At 45.6% G+C, this 24,489-nt stretch overlaps 1 protein-coding gene across 1 annotated transcript in view; it reads right to left on the minus strand.

Annotated features, from left to right (window-relative positions):
• Positions 1–24,489, minus strand: part of pltp (phospholipid transfer protein) — a gene marked incomplete at its 5' end in the record, with an annotated part of 190,427 nt that overhangs the window by 104,148 nt on the left and 61,790 nt on the right. Inside the window, 3 exons of the mRNA XM_086004275.1 lie at positions 5,480–5,543; positions 6,383–6,425; positions 16,023–16,090. Coding sequence (XP_085860401.1) covers positions 5,480–5,543; positions 6,383–6,425; positions 16,023–16,090 — 175 coding nt within the window. The remainder of the gene's footprint in view (positions 1–5,479; positions 5,544–6,382; positions 6,426–16,022; positions 16,091–24,489) is intronic.

Below are 24,489 nucleotides of genomic sequence, written 5' to 3' on the forward strand. Positions count from 1 at the left end.
TGAGTGTGTAAATACAGCAACCATCACTGCTAATGTACACGACAGTGAGTGTGTAAATACAGCACCAATCACTGATAATCTACACTACAGCGAGTGTGTAAATACAGCAGCCATCACTGATAATCTACACTCCAGTGAGTGTGCAAATACAGCACCCATCACTGATAATCTAAGTGACAGTGAGTGTGAAAATACAGCACCCATCACTGATAATCTACACGATGGTGATTGAGTAAATACAGCACACATCACTGATAATTTACGCGGTGGCGAGTGTGTAAATAGAGCCCCCATCACTGATAATTTACATGACGGTGCGTGTGTAAATACAGCACCCATTACAGATAATGTACTTGACGGTGAATGTTTAAATACAGCACCAATCACTGATAATCTACCCTACGGTGAGTGTGTAAAACAGCAGCCATCACTGATAATTTACACGACGTTGAGTTTGTAAACACAGCACCCATCATTGCTAATGTACACAACGGTGAGTGTGTAAGTACAGCACCCATCAATGTTATGGTACACTACTGTGAGTGTGTAAATACAGCACCCATCACTGATAATGAACATGACGGTGTGTAAATACAGCACCAATCACTGATAATTTACACTACGGTGAGTGTGTAAATACAGCACCCATCACTGATAATCTACGCGATGGTGAGTGTGTAAATGCAGCACCCATCACTGATAATCTACACGACGGTGAGTGTGTAAATACAGCAGCCATCTCTGATCATCTACACTACGGTGAGTGTATAAATACAGCACCCATCATTGATAATCTACATGATGGTGAGTGTGTAAATACAGCACCCATCACTGATAATGTACACGATGGTGAGTGTGTAAATACTGCACCCATCACTGATAATCTACACTACGGTGAGTGCGTAAATACAGCACCCACTGATAATATATGCGATGGTGAGTGTGTAAATATAGCACCGATCACTGATAATCTACATGACGATGAGTGTGTAAATACAGCACACACCACTGAAAATGTACGTGATGGTGAGTGTGTAATGTACAGCACCCAACGCTGATAATCTACGCGATGGCGGGTGTGTAAAAAAAGCACCCATCACTGATAATCTACACGACGGTGAGTGTGTAAATACAGCACACATCACTGATAATTTACGCGATGGCGAGTGTGTAAATACAGCACCCATCACTGATAATTTACATAACGGTGAGTGTGTAAATTCTTCTTCTTCTTAGGCAGTCCCTCGGAATCGAGGATGACTTGCTTCCACATTAAAAATGAGCTCGCAGGTGACTGATGCGGGACCTACAGTCTCTGTCAAAGGTGGGGCAGACGGTGGTTGAAGGGGCGGGTTGACATGCGCTCCTTGCCCTGCCTGCGCTTCGCTTCCGCTTGCTCCCAGCGAAGAGACTCGAGGTGTTCGGCGCCTTCCCGGATGCTTCTCCTCCACTTTGTGCGGTCTTGGGCCAGGGATTCCCAGGTGTCGGTGGGGATGTTACACTTTTTCAAGGAGGCTTTGAGGGTGTCCTTGAAGTGTTTCCTCTGCCCACCTGGGGCTCTCATGCCGTGCCGGAACTCCGAGTAGAGCACTTGTTTTGGGAGTCTCGTATCGGGCATGCGGACAATGTGACCCGTCCATCGGAGCTGATTGAGCGTGGTCAGAGCTTCGATGCTGGGGATGTTGGCCTGAGCAAGAACACTGACGTTGGTGCACCTATCCTGCCAATCAATTTGCTGGATCTTGCGGAGGCAGCGTTGGTGGTACCTCTCCAGTGCTTTGAGGTGCCTGCTGTACATGGTCCATGTCTCTGAGGCATACAGCAGGGCAGGTATCACTGCTGCCCTGTAGACCATGAGCTTAGTGCCGGGTTTGAGGTCCTGGTCTTCAAACACTCTATTCCTCAGGTGACCGAAGGCTGCACTGGCACACTGAAGGCAGTGTTGAACTTCGTCGTCGACATCTGCCCTTGTTGACAGTAGGCTCCCGAGGTATGGAAAGTGGTCCACGTTGTCCAAGGCCTTGTCGTGGATTTTGATAATCGGGGGGCAGCACTGTGTGGTGGGGGCAGGTTGGTAGAGGACCTTTGTCTTACGGATGTTTAGTGTAAGGCCCATGCTCTCGTATGCTTCGGTGAAGGTGTTTACGATGGTTTGGAGTTCGACCTCCGAGTCAGCGCAGACGCAATCATCGTCTACATACTGTAATTCGATGACAGTGGATGGGACGACCTTGCATCTGGACTGGGGGCGACGGAGGTTGAACAGTTTCCCGTTTGTTCTGTAAATTAGCTCCACTCCAGTGGGGAGCTTACTGAGGGTGAGATGGAGCATTGCAGCAAGGAAGATTGAGAAGAGCGTTGGTGCGAGTGTGTAAATACAGCACCCATCACTGACAATCTACACTACGGTGAGTGTGTAAATACAGCACCCATTATGGATAATGTACACGACGGTGAGTGTGTAAACACAGCACCAATCACTGATAATCTACACTATGGTGAGTGTGTAAATACAGCACCCAGCACTGATAATTTACATGATGGTGAGTGTGTAAATACAGCACCCAACTCTGATAATGTACACTACGGTGAGTGTGTAAAAACAGCACCCATCACTGATAATCTACGTGGCGGTGAGTGTGTGAATACAGCACCCATCACTGATAATCTACGTTGCAGTGAGTGTGTAAATACAGCACCCATCACTGATAATCGGACGCCCTCCGCCACTTTAACAGTTTCCAGTTTCCTGGCCCCAACCACTTCCTTTTCACCATGGACGTACAATCCCTCTACACCTCCATCCCCCACCCGGATGGCCTGAGGGCGCTCCGCTTCTTCCTTGAACAGAGGCCCGACCAGTCCCCATCCACCACTACCCTCCTCCGCCTGGCTGAACTTGTTCTCACATTGAACAACTTCTCCTTTAACTCCACTCATTTCCTCCAAATCAAAGGTGTTGCCATGGGTACCCGCATGGGTCCTAGCTATGCCTGCCTTTTCATGGGCTATGTGGAACAATCTTTGTTCCAGTCCTACTCGGGTCCCCTCCCTCACCTCTTTTTCCGATACATTGATGACTGTATCGGTGCCGTTTCCTGCTCTCGCCCCGAACTTGCCAATTTCATTCACTTTGCCTCCAATTTCCACCCTTCCCTCACCTTCACATGGTCCATCTCTGACTCTTCCCTTCCCTTCCTCGACTTCTCCGTCTCTATCTCTGGGGATAGGTTATCGACCAATATTCACTACAAGCCCACTGACTCCCACAGCTACCTGGACTACACTTCCTCCCACCCCGCTTCCTGTAAGGACTCTATTCCATTCTCCCAGTTTCTCCGTCTCCGCCGTATCTGCTCCGACGATGCCACCTTCCACACCAGTGCTTCAGACATGTCTTCCTTTTTCCACAACCGAGGATTCCCCTCTACCGTGGTTGACACTGCCCTCGACCGTGTCAGTTCTATCTCCCGCACTTCTGCCCTCACCACTGTCCCTCCCTCCCGGAACCACGATAGGGTTCCCCTTGTCCTCACCTTTCACCCCACCAGCCTCCACATTCAACGGGTCATCCTCCAGCATTTCCGCTACCTCCAAAGTGATCCCACCACCAAATGTATCTTCCCCTCCCCTCCCCTTTCAGCATTCCGCAGGAACTGCTCCCGCCGAGACACCCTAGTCCACTCCTCTATCACCCCAAACAGCCCTTTCCCTTCGCCTGGCACCTTCCCGTGCAAGCGGAGGAGATGTAACACCTGCCCCTATACCTCCCCCCTTCCCACTGTCCAAGGCCCCAAACACCCCTTCCAGGTGAAACAGCGATTTACTTGTACTTCTCGCAATCTAGTATACTGTATTCGCTGCTCACGATGCGGTCTCCTCTACATTGGGGAGGCCAAACGCAGATTGGGTGACCACTTTGCGGAACACCTCCGTTCAGTCCGTAAGGGTGACCCCGAGCTTCTGGTCGCCTGTCATTTTAATTCACCGCTCCATTCCCACTCGGACCTCACCGTCCTTGGCCTCTTGTATTGTTCCACGGAAGCTCAACGTAAACTCGAGGAACAGCACCTCATCTTCCGATTAGGCACTCTGCAGCCTTCCGGACTCAATATCGAGTTCAACAATTTCAGATCATAAGCTCGGCCCCCATTTCATTTTTTCTTGTAATTTTTCCACTCCTTTCCCCCCCCCCCTTTCCTTTTGTTTCTCTCTCACACCTGGCAGCTATCTTTTGCCCTGCCAGTACACTTTACACCTAATCTCAGCCTATTACCATCTCGTCTAGCTTCTAATCTCTTTTACTTCTTTTGTTTCTTTTATTCTTTTGTCCGATCGCAGCCCTGCCTTCGATCTTGTTTCTTTTCTTTCCAGTTTTGAAGAAGGGTTCGACCTGAAGCGTCAACTCAAATTTCTCTCCACGGATGTTGCCTGACCTGCTGAGTTTTTCCAGCATTTTCTGTTGTTATTACTGATAATCTACACTCTGGTGAGTGTGTAAATACAGCACCCATCACGGATAATCTACACTGTGGTGAGTGTGTAAATACAGCACCCATCACTGATAATCTACACGACGGTGAGTGTGTAAATACAGCACCCACCGTCGATCATTTACACCGTGGTGAGTGTGTAAATACAGCACCCAGCACTGATAATTTACATGATGGTGAGTGTGTAAATACAGCACCCAACTCTGATAACGTACACTACGGTGAGTGTGTGAATACAGCACCCATCACTGATAATCTACATGGCGGTGAGTGTGTAAATACAGCACCCATCACTGATAATCTACGCTATGATGAGTGTGTAAATACAGCACCCATCACTGATAATCTACGCGACAGTGAGTGTGTAAATACAGCACCCATCACTGATAATCTACACTATGGTGAGTGTGTAAATACAGCACCCATCACTGAAAACCTACACGCCGGTGAGTGTGCAAATACAGCACCCATCACTGAAAATCTACACTCCAGTGAGTGTGTAAATACAGCACCCATCACTGATAATCTACACTATGGTGAGTGTGTAAATACAGCACCCATCACTGATAATCTACACAATGGTGTGTGTGTAAATACAGCACCCATCACTGATAATGTACATGATGGTGAATGTATAAATACAGCATCCATCACTGATAATCTACACTACGGTGAGTGTGTAAATACAGCACCCACTGATAATGTACACGATGGTGAGTGTATAAATACAGCATCCATCACTGATAATCTACGCAATTGTGAGTGTGTAAATGCAGCACCCATTGCTGATAATGTACACAACAGTGAGTGTGTAAATACAGCGCCCATCACTGAAAATCGACACAGCAGCGAGTGTGTAAATACAGCGCCGATCACTGAAAATCTACGTGACGGTGAGTGTGTAAATGCAGCACCCACTGATAATCTACACGTCGGTGAGTGTGTAAATACAGCACCTAACAGGCGAGTGTGAGTGCAACACTTACCGTTGATAATTGGCATGATGGTGATTTGCAGAAGGGCCTTCATTGGAGTTTGGACTGGAATGAGCTGAAAAAGTACAGGGAGCTGTCAGTACTGCAGCCTGGCACAACACCAAATCATTCATTGTCACAGTAATCCATTTCCCCCATTTACTGCAGTGTCTTATGATGTCGAGGGTATCAGTTGTCAAGGTTATCAATGACTTTTCAGCAGCAACTAAGCAAAGGTCAGAGCAATGACCCCACCCTTGCCCTGTCACTGTCCTGTCCCGGTCTGGTTCAGACTCGACAGAAGGTGAACGCTAAAATGGGAGATGCAGAGATCAGCAGAGCCCCGCTCCTCTCCACCCTGAGTCTCACCTCAACAGCTTCTCCTTCCTTCCGCAAACGCATTGATCCACACAACATGGGGTATAAGAAATGAAGAAACAATGGTACAGGTTGGAGGGACAGTCAAACAGGAAATGGTCACATGCTCCAGCTGAAAGTCTCTTACCAGCCTGGACTTTCCCTGGTCTATAACTCGCCATAAACCTTCACTGGGGAAACGAGAATGATCTAGCTTAACAGTGCAGTGCTACCCATGCTATGTCCTGTATCTAAAGCCTGACAATTGGCCTCTTATAGTATTCTCTAATGTAAGTGAAAGATGTTACACAGATTACTTTCCATTATATTTTACTCCTGTGGGTATAAGTACACAGCTGTAGTGGGCAGAATGAGTATGGGATAAATATTTCACCATATGGGTGGTAATCTAACAGGGTGAACTGTCGGTCTGTTATTTCCATCAATTTCAATGGACTGATAATCTAGCGGGTTCTGTAATGGATGGGTGATTCCACCAGATTACTGCCCGTGTGGTGACGGTAAAGATTACTCCCTATATTTAGCATGTCTACTTACCGCCAGTGACTCTAGAGTAGACTTTGATGAGTACATCCTGAATCTATTGGGAAAGAAAACCATAAAAGCATTCCATTAAATAAGTCTGCTTGCAGTAACACTGTGTAACACAATACACTTTGAGGCTCCTGTCTCAGTCCCTGCCCCTAACTCTGCTGCTCCCATTGAGTTGGTGCTTCGGGCATGACCAAGTTCCAACCCACTCTTGATATGAGACTCCCAGGTGCAGAAATTTGTCTCAGGCAGTGGAGAAAAGCGGGCGGTATCAGCTCGCTGCCCGTGATACGCAGCCCCTGATGTTCAGTTTAATTGCAGTCAATGGATCTGAATATCAGGTGCTGCGTGTAACAGTGTGAAGGAATAGCCATGATTCAGAGAAACACATGATACCATGAACAGATTTCTAATATTATTAATACATGATACACTGGGTTTAAAAATCTAAAGCCTCAGAGACACAAGCTGTAAAACCTCAGAGACATAGGCTGTAAACAGAGAGCAGGCTTCTGAGATAAAGATCAGTTGATAACAAAGTTGTAAAAAAGCTTTAAAATGGGAATTAGTTAAATATACTAAAACAATGAAGATTGAAGCAAACAATTCATGCTTCCGAAAGGTCTATGGTTTGCAACGAACACAATGAGAATACCCAGTTTAAAGTATTAAGAAGCTAACACGTAAAACAGAAACACAAACATTAAAAGAACCATGTGCCTTTGAAACATGACATCAAGTAAAAGAAACACCTGCTGGTCAAATAGTTTTATGTTAAACTTGGATGACAGGAACACGATTAAATATGCAACCAATTGAGATAGCTAGAGATGCATGAAACACTCTGGTCAAAGTGTCTTTAATATAGACATAGTAAATATGATACCAACAAGGAGACTTTGAAAATATGACTTCAGTAGATACAACAAGCAATTACATTGTGTTTGTATTGAACTTGGAGCAGTAAGGAGAGTCACAATGTCTGCTAAAAACCAGTAAAGCCAATATTAAGAATTAAATGGAAAGCATTTTGTAAGAATGACATCAAACAGAAACCATTGCTGTCATTGTTTTTATGATGGTTTTTGGAACACTTAAAGGTAGAGAAATAATTATGCATGCAATAGTTGAATTGATAGTAAGATAGAAAGCATTCAAACAGAGGTATCAATAAAGACAATTAGCTGACATCAGCAGAGAACCTCAAAGAAGAAACCACTGCCAAAAGAGTATAAAACATAGACCTTTTCAACAGAAAGGCAGAACTCGCTGAATGGGCAAAGCGTTTCCCAACTCTTCAGAGGCATCTCTGTAAGTCTTTAACTATGAGTCTCGGGAAGTCAAAGTGATTGATTTTGGTGGATGTTCTGGATTTAGAAATAAGAAATAAGAAATGTAATGAAGTTAAGATTTGAAAATAAGGATCTCTGAGAAATATAGAAACGTAACGAAGTAAAGATTTGAAAATAAGGATCTCTGAGAAATAAGAAAAGTAAGCTATCTGTATTTTGAATTGTTAATGTTGCGACTGATTCAGCAGACGTTAAATGAATGTCGGCTCTTAAATAAAACGATAAATTTTTAGAATTGTCTCAAAGAGTAATTCTGCATAAACTCGCAAACCCACATTTCTGTACACTCTTTTGTAAGGAGTTGCAGAATTCTGGGGGGTATTCCGGACCCTCATAATGTCCGGAAGGTTACAGTCTAGTTCAACTTATTAAAAGTACTATCTGGAGGACGGTAATATCTTCAGTTGTTCCTTTCCTTTAGGGAGAGATAGCCTGAACCTTTAGACCCATTTAAGCATCTTACGGAATTCAGCTATCTCTAACTTAAGTTGAGGGTGAACGTCTGGGGAATACACATGATCTGGGATAGCCCAAAAGGGCTAGGACTTGTAATTATCCCTTCAACGGGCGGCCGATCCGATACCGCCCGTTTAGCATCAACACCCGAGACGAATTTCTACCCCCAGACGATGAACTGTAATTTCCATGTTCTCACATAATAAACACGCTCATCCAGATATTTAAACATCTCCTAATGCCATAAGAAGGAAAGGGTCACATAAGGGTTCTAAGTGAAATGAGTTTAGGCTCACAGAGTCTCAGTCTAGGTCCTAGAGGGGATGGACAGACAGCCCAAATCTAGCAGTGACTGACATTCTCACTCAGAGCCCACCGGATGCTTATTGAGAGAAATGGAAAACATGCAAAAGTAACTTCTGGCAACAGGGAAAGGTCATTTGGCCCAATAATCCCATCCCAACTCACAAACCCACCTCCTCCCCATATCACTCAATCCCTTCTCTCTCCAGCAGTACCTGTACTTGACCCCACAAGTACTGCCTGCTACAATGACCTTCCCTGGTTATTGACCCCACAATTCTATACTACACCCTGTGAGTGCTCCCACAATTCTATACTACACCCTGTGAGTGCTCCCACAATTCTATACTACACCCTATGAGTGCTCCCACAATTCTATACTACACCCTGTGAGTGCTCCCACCATTCTATACTGCACCCTGTGAGTGCTCCTACAATTCTATACTGCACCCTGAGTGCTCCCACAATTCTATACTACACCCTGTGAGTGCTCCCACAATTCTATACTACACCCTGTGAGTGCTCCCACAATTCTATACTACACCCTGTGAGTGCTCCTACAATTCTATACTACACCCTGTGAGTGCTCCCACAATTCTATACTGCACCCTGTGAGTGCTCCCACAATTCTATACTGCACCTTGAGAGAGCTCCCACAATTCTATACTGCACCCTGTGAGTGCTCCCACAATTCTATACTGCACCCTGAGTGCTCCCACAATTCTATACTGCACCCTGTGAGTGCTCCCACAATTCTATACTGCACCTTGAGAGAGCTCCCACAATTCTATACTGCACCCTGTGAGTGCTCCCACAATTCTATACTGCACCCTGAGTGCTCCCACAATTCTATACTACACCCTGTGAGAGCTCCCACAATTCTATACTACACCCTGTGAGTGCTCCCACAATTCTATACTGCACCCTGTGAGTGCTCCAACAATTCTAAACTGCACCCTGTGAGTGCTCCCACAATTCTATACTGCACCCTGTGAGAGCTCCCACAATTCTATACTGAACCCTGTGAGTGCTCCCACAATTCTATACTGCACCCTGTGAGTGCTCCCACAATTCTATACTGCACCCTGTGAGAGCTCCCACAATTCTATACTGCACCCTGTGAGTGCTCCCACAATTCTATACTGCACCCTGAGTGCTCCCACAATTCTATACTGCACCCTGTGAGTGCTCCCACAATTCTATACTGCACCCTGTGAGTGCTCCCACAATTCTATACTGCACCCTGTGAGTGCTCCCACCATTCTATACTGCACCCTGTGAGTGCTCCCACAATTCTATACTGCACCCTGTGAGTGCTCCCACAATTCTACACTGCACCCTGTGAGTGCTCCCACAATTCTATACTGCACCCTGTGAGTGCTCCTACAATTCTATACTGCACCCTGTGAGTGCTCCCACAATTCTATACTACACCCTGTGAGTGCTCCTACAATTCTATACTGCACCCTGTGAGTGCTCCCACCATTCTACACTGCACCCTGTGAGTGCTCCCACAATTCTATACTGCACCCTGTGAGTGCTCCTACAATTCTATACTGCACCCTGTGAGTGCTCCCACCATTCTACACTGCACCCTGTGAGTGCTCCTACAATTCTATACTGCACCCTGTGAGTGCTCCCACCATTCTATACTGCACCCTGTGAGTGCTCCTACAATTCTATACTGCACCCTGAGTGCTCCCACAATTCTATACTACACCCTGTGAGTGCTCCCACAATTCTATACTACACCCTGTGAGTGCTCCCACAATTCTATACTACACCCTGTGAGTGCTCCTACAATTCTATACTACACCCTGTGAGTGCTCCCACAATTCTATACTGCACCCTGTGAGTGCTCCCACAATTCTATACTGCACCTTGAGAGAGCTCCCACAATTCTATACTGCACCCTGTGAGTGCTCCCACAATTCTATACTGCACCCTGAGTGCTCCCACAATTCTATACTACACCCTGTGAGAGCTCCCACAATTCTATACTACACCGTGAGTGCTCCCACAATTCTATACTGCACCCTGTGAGTGCTCCAACAATTCTAAACTGCACCCTGTGAGTGCTCCCGCAATTCTATACTGCACCCTGTGAGTGCTCCCACAATTCTATACTACACCCTGTGAGTGCTCCCACAATTCTATACTGCACCCTGTGAGTGCTCCAACAATTCTAAACTGCACCCTGTGAGTGCTCCCACAATTCTATACTACACCCTGTGAGTGCTCCCACAATTCTATACTGCACCCTGTGAGTGCTCCAACAATTCTAAACTGCACCCTGTGAGTGCTCCCACAATTCTATACTACACCCTGTGAGTGCTCCCACAATTCTATACTGCACCCTGTGAGAGCTCCCACAATTCTATACTGAACCCTGTGAGTGCTCCCACAATTCTATACTGCACCCTGTGAGTGCTCCCACAATTCTATACTGCACCCTGTGAGTGCTCCCACAATTCTATACTGCACCCTGTGAGAGCTCTCACAATTCTATACTGCACCCTGTGAGTGCTCCCACAATTCTATACTGCACCCTGTGAGTGCTCCCACAATTCTATACTGCATCCTGTGAGTGCTCCCACAATTCTATACTGCACCCTGTGAGTGCTCCCACAATTCTATACTGCACCCTGTGAGTGCTCCCACCATTCTATACTGCACCCTGTGAGTGCTCCCACAATTCTATACTGCACCCTGTGAGTGCTCCCACAATTCTATACTGCACCCTGTGAGTGCTCCCACCATTCTATACTGCACCCTGTGAGTGCTCCCACAATTCTATACTGCACCCTGTGAGTGCTCCCACAATTCTATACTGCACCCTGTGAGTGCTCCCACCATTCTATACTGCACCCTGTGAGTGCTCCCACAATTCTATACTGCACCCTGTGAGTGCTCCCACAATTCTACACTGCACCCTGTGAGTGCTCCCACAATTCTATACTGCACCCTGTGAGTGCTCCCACCATTCTATACTGCACCCTGTGAGTGCTCCCACAATTCTATACTGCACCCTGTGAGTGCTCCCACAATTCTACACTGCACCCTGTGAGTGCTCCCACAATTCTATACTGCACCCTGTGAGTGCTCCCACAATTCTATACTGCACCCTGTGAGTGCTCCTACAATTCTATACTGCACCCTGTGAGTGCTCCCACAATTCTATACTACACCCTGTGAGTGCTCCTACAATTCTATACTGCACCCTGTGAGTGCTCCCACCATTCTATACTGCACCCTGTGAGTGCTCCCACAATTCTACACTGCACCCTGTGAGTGCTCCCACAATTCTATACTGCACCCTGTGAGTGCTCCTACAATTCTATACTGCACCCTGTGAGTGCTCCCACAATTCTATACTGCACCCTGTGAGTGCTCCTACAATTCTATACTGCACCCTGTGAGTGCTCCCACCATTCTACACTGCACCCTGTGAGTGCTCCCACAATTCTATACTGCACCGTGAGTGCTCCCACCATTCTACACTGCACCCTGTGAGTGCTCCTACAATTCTATACTGCACCCTGAGTGCTCCCACCATTCTACACTGCACCCTGTGAGTGCTCCTACAATTCTATACTGCACCCTGTGAGTGCTCCCACCATTCTATACTGCACCCTGTGAGTGCTCCCACAATTCTATACTGCACCCTGTGAGTGCTCCTACAATTCTATACTGCACCCTGTGAGTGCTCCCACAATTCTAAACTGCACCCTGTGAGTGCTCCTACAATTCTATACTGCACCCTGTGAGTGCTCCTACAATTCTATACTGCACCCTGTGAGAGCTCCCACAATTCTATACTGCACCCTGTGAGTGCTCCCACAATTCTATACTGCACCCTGTGAGTGCTCCCACAATTCTATACTGCACCCTGTGAGTGCTCCCACAATTCTATACTGCACCCTGTGAGTGCTCCCACAATTCTACACTGCACCCTGTGAGTGCTCCCACAATTCTATACTGCACCCTGTGAGTGCTCCCACAATTCTACACTGCACCCTGTGAGTGCTCCCACAATTCTATACTACACCCTGTGAATGCTCCCACATTTCTATACTACACCCTGTGAGTGCTCCTACAATTCTATACTGCACCTTGAGTGCTCCCACAATTCTATACTGCACCCTGTGAGTGCTCCTACAATTCTATACTGCACCTTGAGTGCTCCCACAATTCTATACTACACCCTGTGAGTGCTCCTACAATTCTATACTGCACCTTGAGTGCTCCCACAATTCTATACTACACCCTGTGAGTGCTCCCACAATTCTACACTGCACCCTGAGTGCTCCTACAATTCTATACTGCACCCTGTGAGTGCTCCCACCATTCTACACTGCACCCTGTGAGTGCTCCCACAATTCTATACTGCACCGTGAGTGCTCCTACAATTCTATACTGCACCCTGAGTGCTCCTACAATTCTATACTGCACCCTGTGAGTGCTCCTACAATTCTATACTGCACCGTTAGTGCTCCCACAATTCTATACTACACCCTGTGAGTGCTCCTACAATTCTATACTGCACCCTGAGTGCTCCTACAAATCTATACTGCACCCTGTGAGTGCTCCCACAATTCTATACTACACCCTGTGAGTGCTCCCACAATTCTATACTGCACCCTGTGAGTGCTCCCACAATTCTATACTGCACCCTGTGAGTGCTCCCACAATTCTATACTGCACCCTGTGAGTGCTCCCACAATTCTATACTGCACCCTGTGAGTGCTCCCACCATTCTACACTGCACCCTGTGAGTGCTCCTACAATTCTATACTGCACCCTGTGAGTGCTCCTACAATTCTATACTGCACCCTGTGAGTGCTCCTACAATTCTATACTGCACCCTGTGAGTGCTCCTACAATTCTATACTACACCCTGTGAGTGCTCCTACAATTCTATACTGCACCCTGTGAGTGCTCCCACCATTCTACACTGCACCCTGTGAGTGCTCCTACAATTCTATACTGCACCCTGTGAGTGCTCCCACAATTCTATACTGCACCGTGAGTGCTCCCACAATTCTATACTGCACCCTGTGAGTGCTCCCACAATTCTATACTGCACCCTGTGAGTGCTCCCACAATTCTATACTGCACCCTGTGAGTGCTCCGACAATTCTATACTGCACCCTGTGAGTGCTCCCACAATTGTATATCAAATGTAATATATCCAAGTTTGCTGATGATACAAAGTTAGGTGGGAATGTAAGTTTTGAGGAGGATGCAAAGAGGCTTCAAGGGGATATAGACAATCAAAGTGAGTGGGCAAGAACATGGCAAATGGAATATAATGTGGAGAAATGTGAAGTTATCTACTTTGGTAGGAAAAATAGAAAAGCAGAGTAGTTTTTAAATGGTGAGAGATTGGGAAATGTTGTTGTTCAGAGGGACCTTGGTGTCCTTGTACACGAATCACTGAAAGTTAACATGCAGGTACAGCAAGCAATTCGGAAAACAAATGGTATGTTGGTCTTTATTACAAGAGGATTTGAGTTTAAGCGTAAAGACGTCTTACTGCAATTGTATAAGGCCGTGGTGAGACCACACCTGGAGTATTGTGTACAGTTTTGGTCTCCTTACCTAAGGAATGATATACTTGCCATAGAGGGAGTGCAACAAAGGTTCACCAGACTGGTTTCTGGGATGGGGGATTGTCCTATGAGGAGAGATTGAGTAGATTAGGCCTATATTCTCTAGAGTTTAGAAGAATGAGAGATGATCTCATTGAAACATGCAAAATTCTTACAGGGCTTGACAGGGTAGATGCAGGGAGGATGTTTCCCCTGGCTGGGGAGTCTAGAACCAGGGGTCACAGTCTCAGAATAAGGGGTCGGCTATTTAGGACTGAGATGAGGAAAAATTTCTTCACACAGAGGGTGGTGAATCTTTGGAATTCTCTACCCCAGAGGGCTGTGAAGGCTCAGTCATTGAGTATATTCTAGACAGAGATCGATAGATTTTTGGATTTTAAGCGAATCAAGGGATATGGGGATAGTGCAGGAAAGTGGAGTTGAGGTCGAGTTTCAGCCATGATCTTATTGAATGGTGAAGTAGGCTCGAGGGGCCAAATGGCCAACTCCTGCTCCTATTTCTTATGTTCTTAATTGTATACGGCACCCTATGAATGCTGCCGAATTGCTGCCCTCAATTCAATTGTCCTTTTACCGCTGCTCAGTTTCTCTTATTAATCCTACCTTCCTTGTTAATTGAACCCATCATCACTGTGAACGATTTGCCTGAATCAGACTTGAAAATTCCCCTCATATTCTTAATACTTGAAGCGCCTCAAAATACAAACCCAACATTTTAGATGTTAAGGGTCTCACAATCCCATTAAACAGATCGCAGTGGAAATTGGTCATGGCCCACTTTTGGGTATATTACCAATGGGGCACAGACAGCAATCGCCCAAACTGGGAGGCCCAAGCCTCACCCTATATTGAGTCTTGGGCCTCATTTGAATGCTTTGGGCGAGTTGCCTGCGCCTGTCTTGACTCCAGAGGCTGATCGTCGATTTCCAAGGAAACAACTTCTAGCCGCCTCCCTGGCTGGCCGTGGGCCTCATGTAAGGGAGCTTTACTCCACATCCCTCACTCAAATAGTGGTCAAAGTTCACTGCCATTGCCTTGTGTTAACGGGACAGTAACAGCGTCAGAATGGAGTGGGTGGTCTTCCCGCCCTGTTAACACCAGCGATTGGGCCAGCTCCATTTTGAAAGGGGCATCCCGACTGGGATACAAAGCAACGTCTGTTCCAGGCGATAGGCCCCTTTTAACATGGATCACCACTTTAGGTTGGAGCTGGTAGATGTTAAGTCTGTGTGTCCCAGTTATGCTCATTATAAATCACTGGACACAGACCACAAGAATAACTTTAACAGGTCTTTACTATTCGGAGGTCAGGGCTGAACTGCCCAGCAAATCCCTACACAACACTTATATACCGGTGTGGTCACCACCGGTATTACAGTATACAGCAGCCAAGAGAAAGTAGTACATCTCTTAAGGTAGTTCTCTTAAGGTGGAACAGGTTACATACACCACAGTAGACACTGCGCCATAGTCACTCTGACCAGTTCCACGCGGCCATGGAACCGAAGAGTCCTGCCAAAGGTCAGTGTCGAATTATTTTTGTGGGCCCCAGAGGAGCAAGAGTGCATTTCAGGGCTGACAAAAATAATCCAAGTAGTGACCCCCTCCCCGTTACCTATCTTGTTGGCGGCAGCTCCGGCCCGATCCTGAGGCTTCAATCCAGCGAGTTGCACTGAGTCACCTGTTTGGCCCCCTGTAGCTCACCAGCCAGGTTTAGATCAAATTGCAGGATCCTCTTCGCCCCAGGAATGGGCAATCGACCAGCGCACTCTGCCGGCTGGACTCCCAAGGTCAAAATCGACCCCACAGAGTGGGACCCAGTGAAAATGCGGTTACATAGCCTCAGATCCTATAATGTCTCACCTATATACTGCAAGGGGCAAGAATTGCTTGCTCACATAATACAGGGGCCAATCATCCTACCTTTTGAGGTCCAGTTTGATTGCGAGATTCTTCCCTTTCAGAGCCACCTTTGCATTCAGCCTTGACTCCTGCAATAAGAAATCCAAATGACACATGGCCTCCCAAGGTGTTTTTTTTTAAATTCATTCATGGTATGTGGACGTCACCAGCAAGACCAGCATTCACTGCCTATCCCTAGTTGCCCTTGAGAAGGTGGCAGTGAGCCGCCTTCTTGAACCGCTGCAGTCCGTGTGGTGCAGGAACTCCCACAGTGCTGTTGGGGAGGCTGCCAGGATTTGACACAGTGATGATGAAGGATCGGCGATATATTTTCAAGTCAGGATGTTGCGTGACTTGGAGAGGAACTTGGAGGTGGGGGTGTTCCCATGCGCTCGTTGTCCTTTTTCGAGGTGGTAGAAGTCGCGGGTTTGGGAGGGTTCGCTCAGGGAGTGGGATGATGCGATGTTTTATAATGACAGGAGCATCATAACATCATTTATATAATATACAGAGCATTGTACCCAGTGACACATACTGGGCTAGAAACCAGTGTGATTTAGTGAGCAAATTATTAATGTGTTCATATTCTATTCCTCTGCACACTGTTCTAACATATGCATTGTACGTGGCTTAGCACACAGGAGAAATGGGATAGAAAGGTGCTGTGTTCATCGACTAATATCACCTACAATCATTTCTAGTGTAGTGTGTTATAATATACCCAATACCCTACAGCCATTTCTAGTATAGTGTGTTATTATACACTGAATATCTCCTCCAGTAATTTCTAGTATAGTTTGTTATTATACACTGAATATCTCCTCCAGTAATTTCTAGTATAGTTTGTTATTATACACTGAATATCTCCTCCAGTAATTTCTAGTATAGTTTGTTATTATACACTGAATATCTCCTCCAGTCATTTCTAGTATAGTTTGTTATTATACACTGACTGTCTCCTCCAGTCATTTCTAGTATAGTTTGTTATTATACACTGACTGTCTCCTCCAGTCATTTCTAGTATAGTTTGTTATTATACACTGACTGTCTCCTCCAGTCATTTCTAGTATAGTGTGTTATTATACACTGAATATCGCCTACAGCCCGTTCTAGTATAGTGTGTTATTATACACTGAATATCTCCTACAGCCCGTTCTAGTATAGTTTGTTATTATACACTGACTATCACCTCCAGCCATTCCAGTACAGTGTTATTATACACTGACTATCTCCTCCAGTGATTTCTAGTATAGTGTGTTATTATACACTGATGATCTCCTCCAACCATTACTAGTATATTGTGTTATTATACACTGACTAGCACCTACAGCCATTTCTAGTATATTGTTATTATACACTGACTGTCTCCTACAGCCATTTCTAGTACAGTGTGTTATTATACACTGATTATCTCCCCCAGTGATTTCTAGTATAGAGTGTTATTTATACACTGACTATCACCTCCAGCAATTTCTAGTATAATCTATTATTATATACATTGGCTATCTCCTCCCCCATTTCTAGTAGAGAGCGTTATTATACACTGAGTATCAACTACAGTCATTTCTAGTAAAGTGTGTTATTATACACTGAATAGCTCCTCCAGCCAATTCTAGTAGAGTGTGTTATTATACACTGAATATCTACTCCAGTGATTTCAAGTATAGTGTGTTATTATACACCGAATATCTCCGCCATCCAATTCCAATATTCTGTGTTATTATACACTGACTATCCCCTCCAGTCATTTCTAGTATAGTGTGTTATTATACACTGAATACCTCCTGCAGCTAATTCTAGTTTAGTGTGTTATTATAAACGGACTATCTCCTCCAGTGATTTCTAGTATAGTGTCTTATGATACACTGTCTATGACCTCTAACCACTTCAAGTATAGTGTGTTAATATACACTGAATATCTCCTCCAGCCAATTCTAGTATAGTGTGATATTATACACCGAATACCTCCGCCAGCCAATTCCAATATTCTGTGTTATTATACACTAACTATCTCCTCCAGTCATTTCTCGTATAGTGTGTTATTATACACTGAATATCTCCTCCAGCCAATTCTAGTATAGGCTGTTATTATACACTATCACCCTGAGCAATTTCTAGTATAGTGTGTTATTATACATTGAATATCTCCTCCATCCAATTCAAGTGTAGTGTGTTATTATACACTGAATATCTCCTCCAGCCAATTCTACTATGGTGTGTTATTATACACTGAATATCTTTTCCAGTGATTTCATGTATAGTGTGTTATTATACACTGAATATCTTCTACAGCCATTTCTATTATAGTGTGTTGTTATACACTGACTATCTCCTCCAGTGATTTCTAGTATAGAGTGTTATTATGCACTGACTATCTCCTCCAGCCATTTCTAGTATAGTGTGTTATTATACACTGGCTATCACCTCCAGCCATTTCTAGTATAGTGTGTTATTATACACTGACTATCTCCTCCAGTCATTTCTAGTATCGTGTGTTATTGTACACTGAATACCTGCTCCAGTGATTTCTAGTATAGTGTGTTATTATACACTGAATACCTCCTCCAGCCAATTCTAGTTTAGTGTGTTATTATACACTGACTATCACCTCCAGCCATTTCTAGCATAGTCTGTTATTATACACTGAATATCTCCTCCAGTGATTTCTAGTATAGTGTCTTATGATACACTGTCTATGACCTCTAGCCATTTCAAGTATAGTGTGTTAATATACACTGACTATCTCCTCCAGTGATTTCTAGTATAGTGTGTTATTATGCACTGATTATCTCCTCCAGTGATTTCTAGTGTAGTGTAGTGTGTTGTTATATACTGAATACCTCCTCCAGTGATTTCTAGTGTAGTGTGTTGTTATACACTGAATATCTCCTCCAGCCAATTCAAGTGTAGTGTGTTATTATACACTGAAGATATCCTCCAGCCAATTCTACAATAGTGTGTTATTATACACTGAATATCTTCTACAGCCATTTCTATTATAGTGTGTTGTTATACACTGACTAGCTCCTCCAGTGATTTCTAGTACAGTGTGTTAATATACAGTGAATATCTCCTCCAGTATTTCTAGTATAGTGTGTTATTATACACTGAATATCTCCTCCAGCCAATTCTAGTATTGTGTGTTATTATAGACTGACTATCTCCTCCAGTCATCTCTAGTAAAGTGTGTTATTATACACTGGCTATCACCTCCAGCCATTTCTAGTAGAGTGTGTTATTGTACACTGACTATCTCCTCCAGTCATTTCTAGTATCGTGTGTTATTGTACACTGAATACCTCCTCCAGCCAATTCTAGTTTAGTGTGCTATTATAAACGGACTATCTCCTCCAGTCATTTCTAGTATAGTGTGTTATTAAACATTGAATATCTCCTCCAGTGATTTCTAGTACAGTGTGTTATTATACACTGATACCTCCTCCAGCCAGTTCTAATATAGTGTGTTAAGAAACACTGAATATCTCCTCCAGTGATTTCTAATATAATGTGTTATTATACACTGACTATGACCTCCAGCCATTTCTAGTATAGTGTTATTATACACTGACTGTCTCCTACAGCCATTTCTAGTAGTGTTTTATTATACGCTGTTGTGGGAGAAAACGTATTAAACATTAAGGCATGCTGGGATACTTGACCACTTTACTAATTGAACAAAGGACACTAAACTAGTTTAAACTAAAAGAACTGCTGACTGCCATAATGAAGTCAAGCTGACCTTTTGGCTTAGGACATCTGGTGATAAAATGTGAACATGTTAATCTGTTTCTTGAGAACAATGGAACCTATGAAACCTTATGTTGAAATGTAATGTAAGCTAATCACCTGAAGTTGTTTACCTTGCTGTATAACTATGAGCGCTGTACATTAGTAATTTAGAGTGCTGGTGGGCAGTAGGGACTGCTGCAGACTCTCCGTGATATCACGTAATAAATTCCTAAAGCGAACCTCGAAGTCTCCGTCTGATAGTTAATTTCCTCGACAGAATTTGGCGTAGTCGACAGGATCCCTAACAACGGGATCTAAAAGAACTAAGAATGTCTAAGTTGGGTATTGCGTCGACCTTCTTTATCACTTGGCCCACTTAGGCTACAATTAGACAAAGGAAATTTAAAAAGGGACTCTCCTAAAAATAAAAGGAAAGTGCCCGGTGCCTCCCAGCTGAAAGGGGGAGAGCACCTAGCGCGTCCCAGCTGAAAGGGGGATGGCGCGCGGTTGCCTAGTTATCCGGCCGGTGACTCATGCTGAGCCAAGAAGCCCATCAGGCTGAGGCAAGACTGCTGAGAAGAGAGAAAAGACTATGGCACCGAATTAAGTAGCTACAAAGAAAATAAAGGGTTGACTTCGAGACTCGCGGACGGAAAAACCGGTGAGCGCTCATTGTATTTTGTGTATATAAAATAACCCGCGGTTGTATAACCAGTAAGTTTAAAACTAAGTTACAGGAGTAAGGAGAAGATGGGAAATAACGGCAGTCGAGCGGATTCGTCCGAGCCTGCCAAGAAAGGAGCCCGAGGCAAGGTAGAACAGGAGGCTGCAAATGGTAAAATCAAGATATGTAAAAGAACGAATGACAGAATAAAAAAGCTCATGCAACATCGAAAAAAGGTAGGAGATCCCATCGTTCCACCGGGATCGCCAGCCGATACTGTAATAAAAGAAACAGGAGACGATCAGTATGCGGTAACTTTTAGTAGTGATCTGTATGGATGGTCGGGTGGAGATTGGCCTTATGGGGGAAGTTTTAAAATACCTTTAATAAAAGAATGGAAAGAAATTACTAGAAATGAAGGAGGGGATCCTGAGTGGGACACCCCCTATATGTTATGCTGCTTTGCTAGGTGGATGGAAGTAGCAAAAAGACACCAACCCCCAAAGAAGAAGGGGAAACAGGAAGAGGCAGAGGCTAGTCAGAAAAGGAAGAGGTGCTGCCTAAGGCTCCTGTTGTGGGAATGTATCCCCGAACCCCAGCGGGAGATCCGGTTGAGATGGGGGAAGAGTTAAATAATTTACTAATGATAGCGGCTGCTCTCAGACAGCAACCGGCACGATTTCCAGCGCCGCCTCCATACAATCCACACCCACCCGCAGATGAACCCGTAATTGAACCTCCTCCTCCAGCAGAGGCACTCGGAGCAGGAGCTGCTGCACTGCCTGGTAGTAATGTACAGGACCTACCCTCACATAACGGACCTACAACTAGGTCACAAACAAAAGAAACAGCCCCTAGAGACAGAGGCGCGCTCGAACCTGACACTACTAACCATCAACTTCCTCGAGTCATGATAGGAGAGGTGGCAGTGTTAAAACCATGGTCCCCAACGGAAGCCAGAGCTATGATAGCCGAGGCACCAGACCCCTTAAAGAAGCCCACTGCCTTTCATAATTGGCTCGAACAAATGTGTACCATTTACAGCCCTCTTCCTGGGGATGTGCTAATGCTGCTAAAATGTGCGTATGGGTCCTCATGGTCGACCCTAAGGGACGGATTTGCTGTTCCCCCGGGAGAAAATGGAGATTGGCGACAAGATGATGTACAACTGGACCAAGGAAATGAGTCTTTTGCTCACTGGTTAGAACATAGACGTGAAGAGGCTATAATGAGAGGAGCCAAGAAGCATAGTGACATAGGAGAAGTTACTCGATGTCTGCAAAGAAAGGAGGAGACAATTCCTGATTTTGTAGCTCGATTTAAAAGCAAGTGGGAGGAACATGCAGGAGTTCCGTTAGCAGACAATGGACCTTTGGCAGTACAAACACTGCTAAACTGCATGTTACCCTTTCAAGCTCAAGCCTTTAAAATGATTAATCTAAATTGGCAGACTCAGCCCTGGGCGGACGTAGTTACTGCTCTGGTAAATATGGATAGGAAATAGCCATTTGGACCTTCTGGTCGATACCGGTGCAACAATGTCCTCTGTACCCCCCTCCGTGGGTATACCCGCCAGTCAATTTAACGTTGTAAGCATGGGAGTAGCCGGTATCCCTATGTTAGAACCCCTCTCCAAACTGACCGAAATTCAAGTGCACGGGCAATCCGTCACAGACACCCTCATAATTTTTCAGACCGCCCCTCTCCCTATGTTGGGAAGACAGGCTTTATGTAAATTGGGAGCAGTTATATACTGCACTCGAGACGGCATGTTCATGGAACTGCCTCAAATACAAACTCATCAGCTAATGAATTTAATGATAGAGGAAAAGCAAGTAGAAGGAGCCCCCATTTTGTATTGCTGGCAGCTGAATAGCAATCCTTATGGCCAATTGGTAAAAAATGTATACCAAGCCTTGCAGGAATTAGAAGATCCTCAGGGGCAGTATTTACAATATCTAATTGAAACCAGTAGAGAAAAGAAACGGACCCATTGTACGGCATGGTACACGCATAAAGAAACACCCAATTATCAAGAATTGGTTTGCTCATACCTAAACCAGCCAGAATTGCTGCAGATTTCACCTTATTTATTCTTTGGAGATAAAGGCCTGGGAATGTTGGTTCACCTTGCACACGAACAAAAAGAAAGATTTAGGATGCATCACACATCCGAACCCCACCTGACTATAGCAGTCAGAGCCCCGGCTAAGGCGAAGGAAGTGGGGGAGATGATAAAAAGAATACAACACCACAAGCCAGTCTATTCCATCACGTTGCCAATTCAAGCTGGAAAGGTGGAGATAGAATTCTTTAATGAAACAGAGGGAAAAATTCGCTGGTTAAGAAAAGAATGGGATACTATTTTTGAAAGACAGCAGCCCCCTAAGGAAAATCTGCAATTGTTACCATGGGCATTGACTAAAGTACCTTCTGAATTATGGGCAAAGCACAAGAATCATGTGGGAAAGGTGCATTCTGTAGTGTATGTAACCGTTCTACCTTTAAGAGAACTATTGTATGTAACCGTCCACCTTTAAGAGAACTATTTTAGGTGTTGCACTACTTTATCTTGGCTGCGGTATACTGTAATACCGGTGGTGACCACACCGGTATATAAGTGCTGTGTAATGAGTGATTGGGCAGATTCGCCCTGACCTTCGAATAGTAAAGTCCTGTTAAAGTTTACTCTTGTAGTCTGTGTAATAATTTGCAATATAACACACAGATTTTACAGTGGCGACGAGTTCGATCTTACCCTGCGGCAGCGATACATCCGAAGCAGTTAACGAGCGTCGAGAAGAGGCATCCGCCCTCGTCGTTCTGCTGAGAGAAGACTCGAGTCTGCAGAGCAAGGAAGAAGGAAGAATTCAGACACGAAGCCTTCCATCAGCAACAGGCAGTGATCGTCCCTTCTGTCACGGTGGTGAGTGAGCCGATCAGCCACGAGAAGCAAGTCGGCCACGTTGACTGTGAGTAGGGGGGAAATAAAAAGAAATGGAGGATAAGGGCGGTGAACTCGACCACGGTCGGGGGAAAGGAGCCGGACAGAAGTCGGGGCCAGAGACGCTGAGACTGGGGCAGCGTAGGGCACGGAAGCCGCGGTACAAGCGGGAACGCAGCCGGTGTGAGAGACCGGGCTACAAGCGGGAACGCAGCCGGTGTGAGAGACCGGGCTACAAGCGGGCTGGGAGACGCAACAGTGTCGTGAGACAGCTCGACCGCGACCGGCGAAAAAGGCCGGGCAGCTACCGAGGCCGCGAGGCGCTGCGACCGGGATCGTAAGGCGCGGGAAGAAATAAAAAAATAATAAATAAATAAAACCGCGGAGAACTCACCCGCAGCCGGGGGGAGGAAAGGACCGGACTGCGAGAGGGCTGGGAGGCATGATTGGAAGCCGCTGAGGGAGAGACAGAGCCCGAGCGAGCGGGAGAGACAGAGCCCGAGCGAGGGGGAACGGGACCGAGCGAGGGAGACCGAGCGAGATTCCGCCCAGTGGCTGGAACTGTTCGCCGCCAACGGGTTGTCCCCAGTGCCGGTTGCCCTGCCGAGAAAAGGGAACAAGGAACGCACTGAAGCCGGCGCGCAGGCTGCGAACCCCGAAAGCCAGCGGTCGTCGCCCGAGAGCAAAGCTTACCCCTCCCGCCAGGGGAAGAAACGCGGGAAGCCGCCAGTAGGCGGGGAAGAAGACAGGAGCGGGAAACCGCCATTTTGAAAGTGGGCGGGGAAGAAGACAAGCGCGGGAAACCGCCATTTTTGGAAAAAAAAAGTAACGAACAAATTCGTTGTTGTTTCTCAGAAAGATAGTGAAGATGCCTAAGCATGGTAACATCAACGACTTCGATTCCGAGGTGGAAGATTGGGCCACGTATGTAGAACGCATCGAGATATATTGTGAGGCCAATAAAATAGCAGATGATGATAAAGCTCTAACCTTACTAAACTCAATGGGGGCGAAGACATACGGGCTATTGAAGCATCTTCTATCACCAGCTAAACCGGCGGATCAGACTTTCGCTAATATTGTTGCTGTCCTGAAGGATCATTTGAACCCCACACCGCTGATGTTGGCGGAACGATTCAAATTTTATGCGA

Source organism: Somniosus microcephalus, chromosome 13, assembly GCF_052327205.1.
Source record: "Somniosus microcephalus isolate GS21.2 chromosome 13, FLI_Smic_1.0, whole genome shotgun sequence".
Classification (NCBI taxonomy): Eukaryota; Metazoa; Chordata; class Chondrichthyes; order Squaliformes; family Somniosidae; genus Somniosus; species Somniosus microcephalus.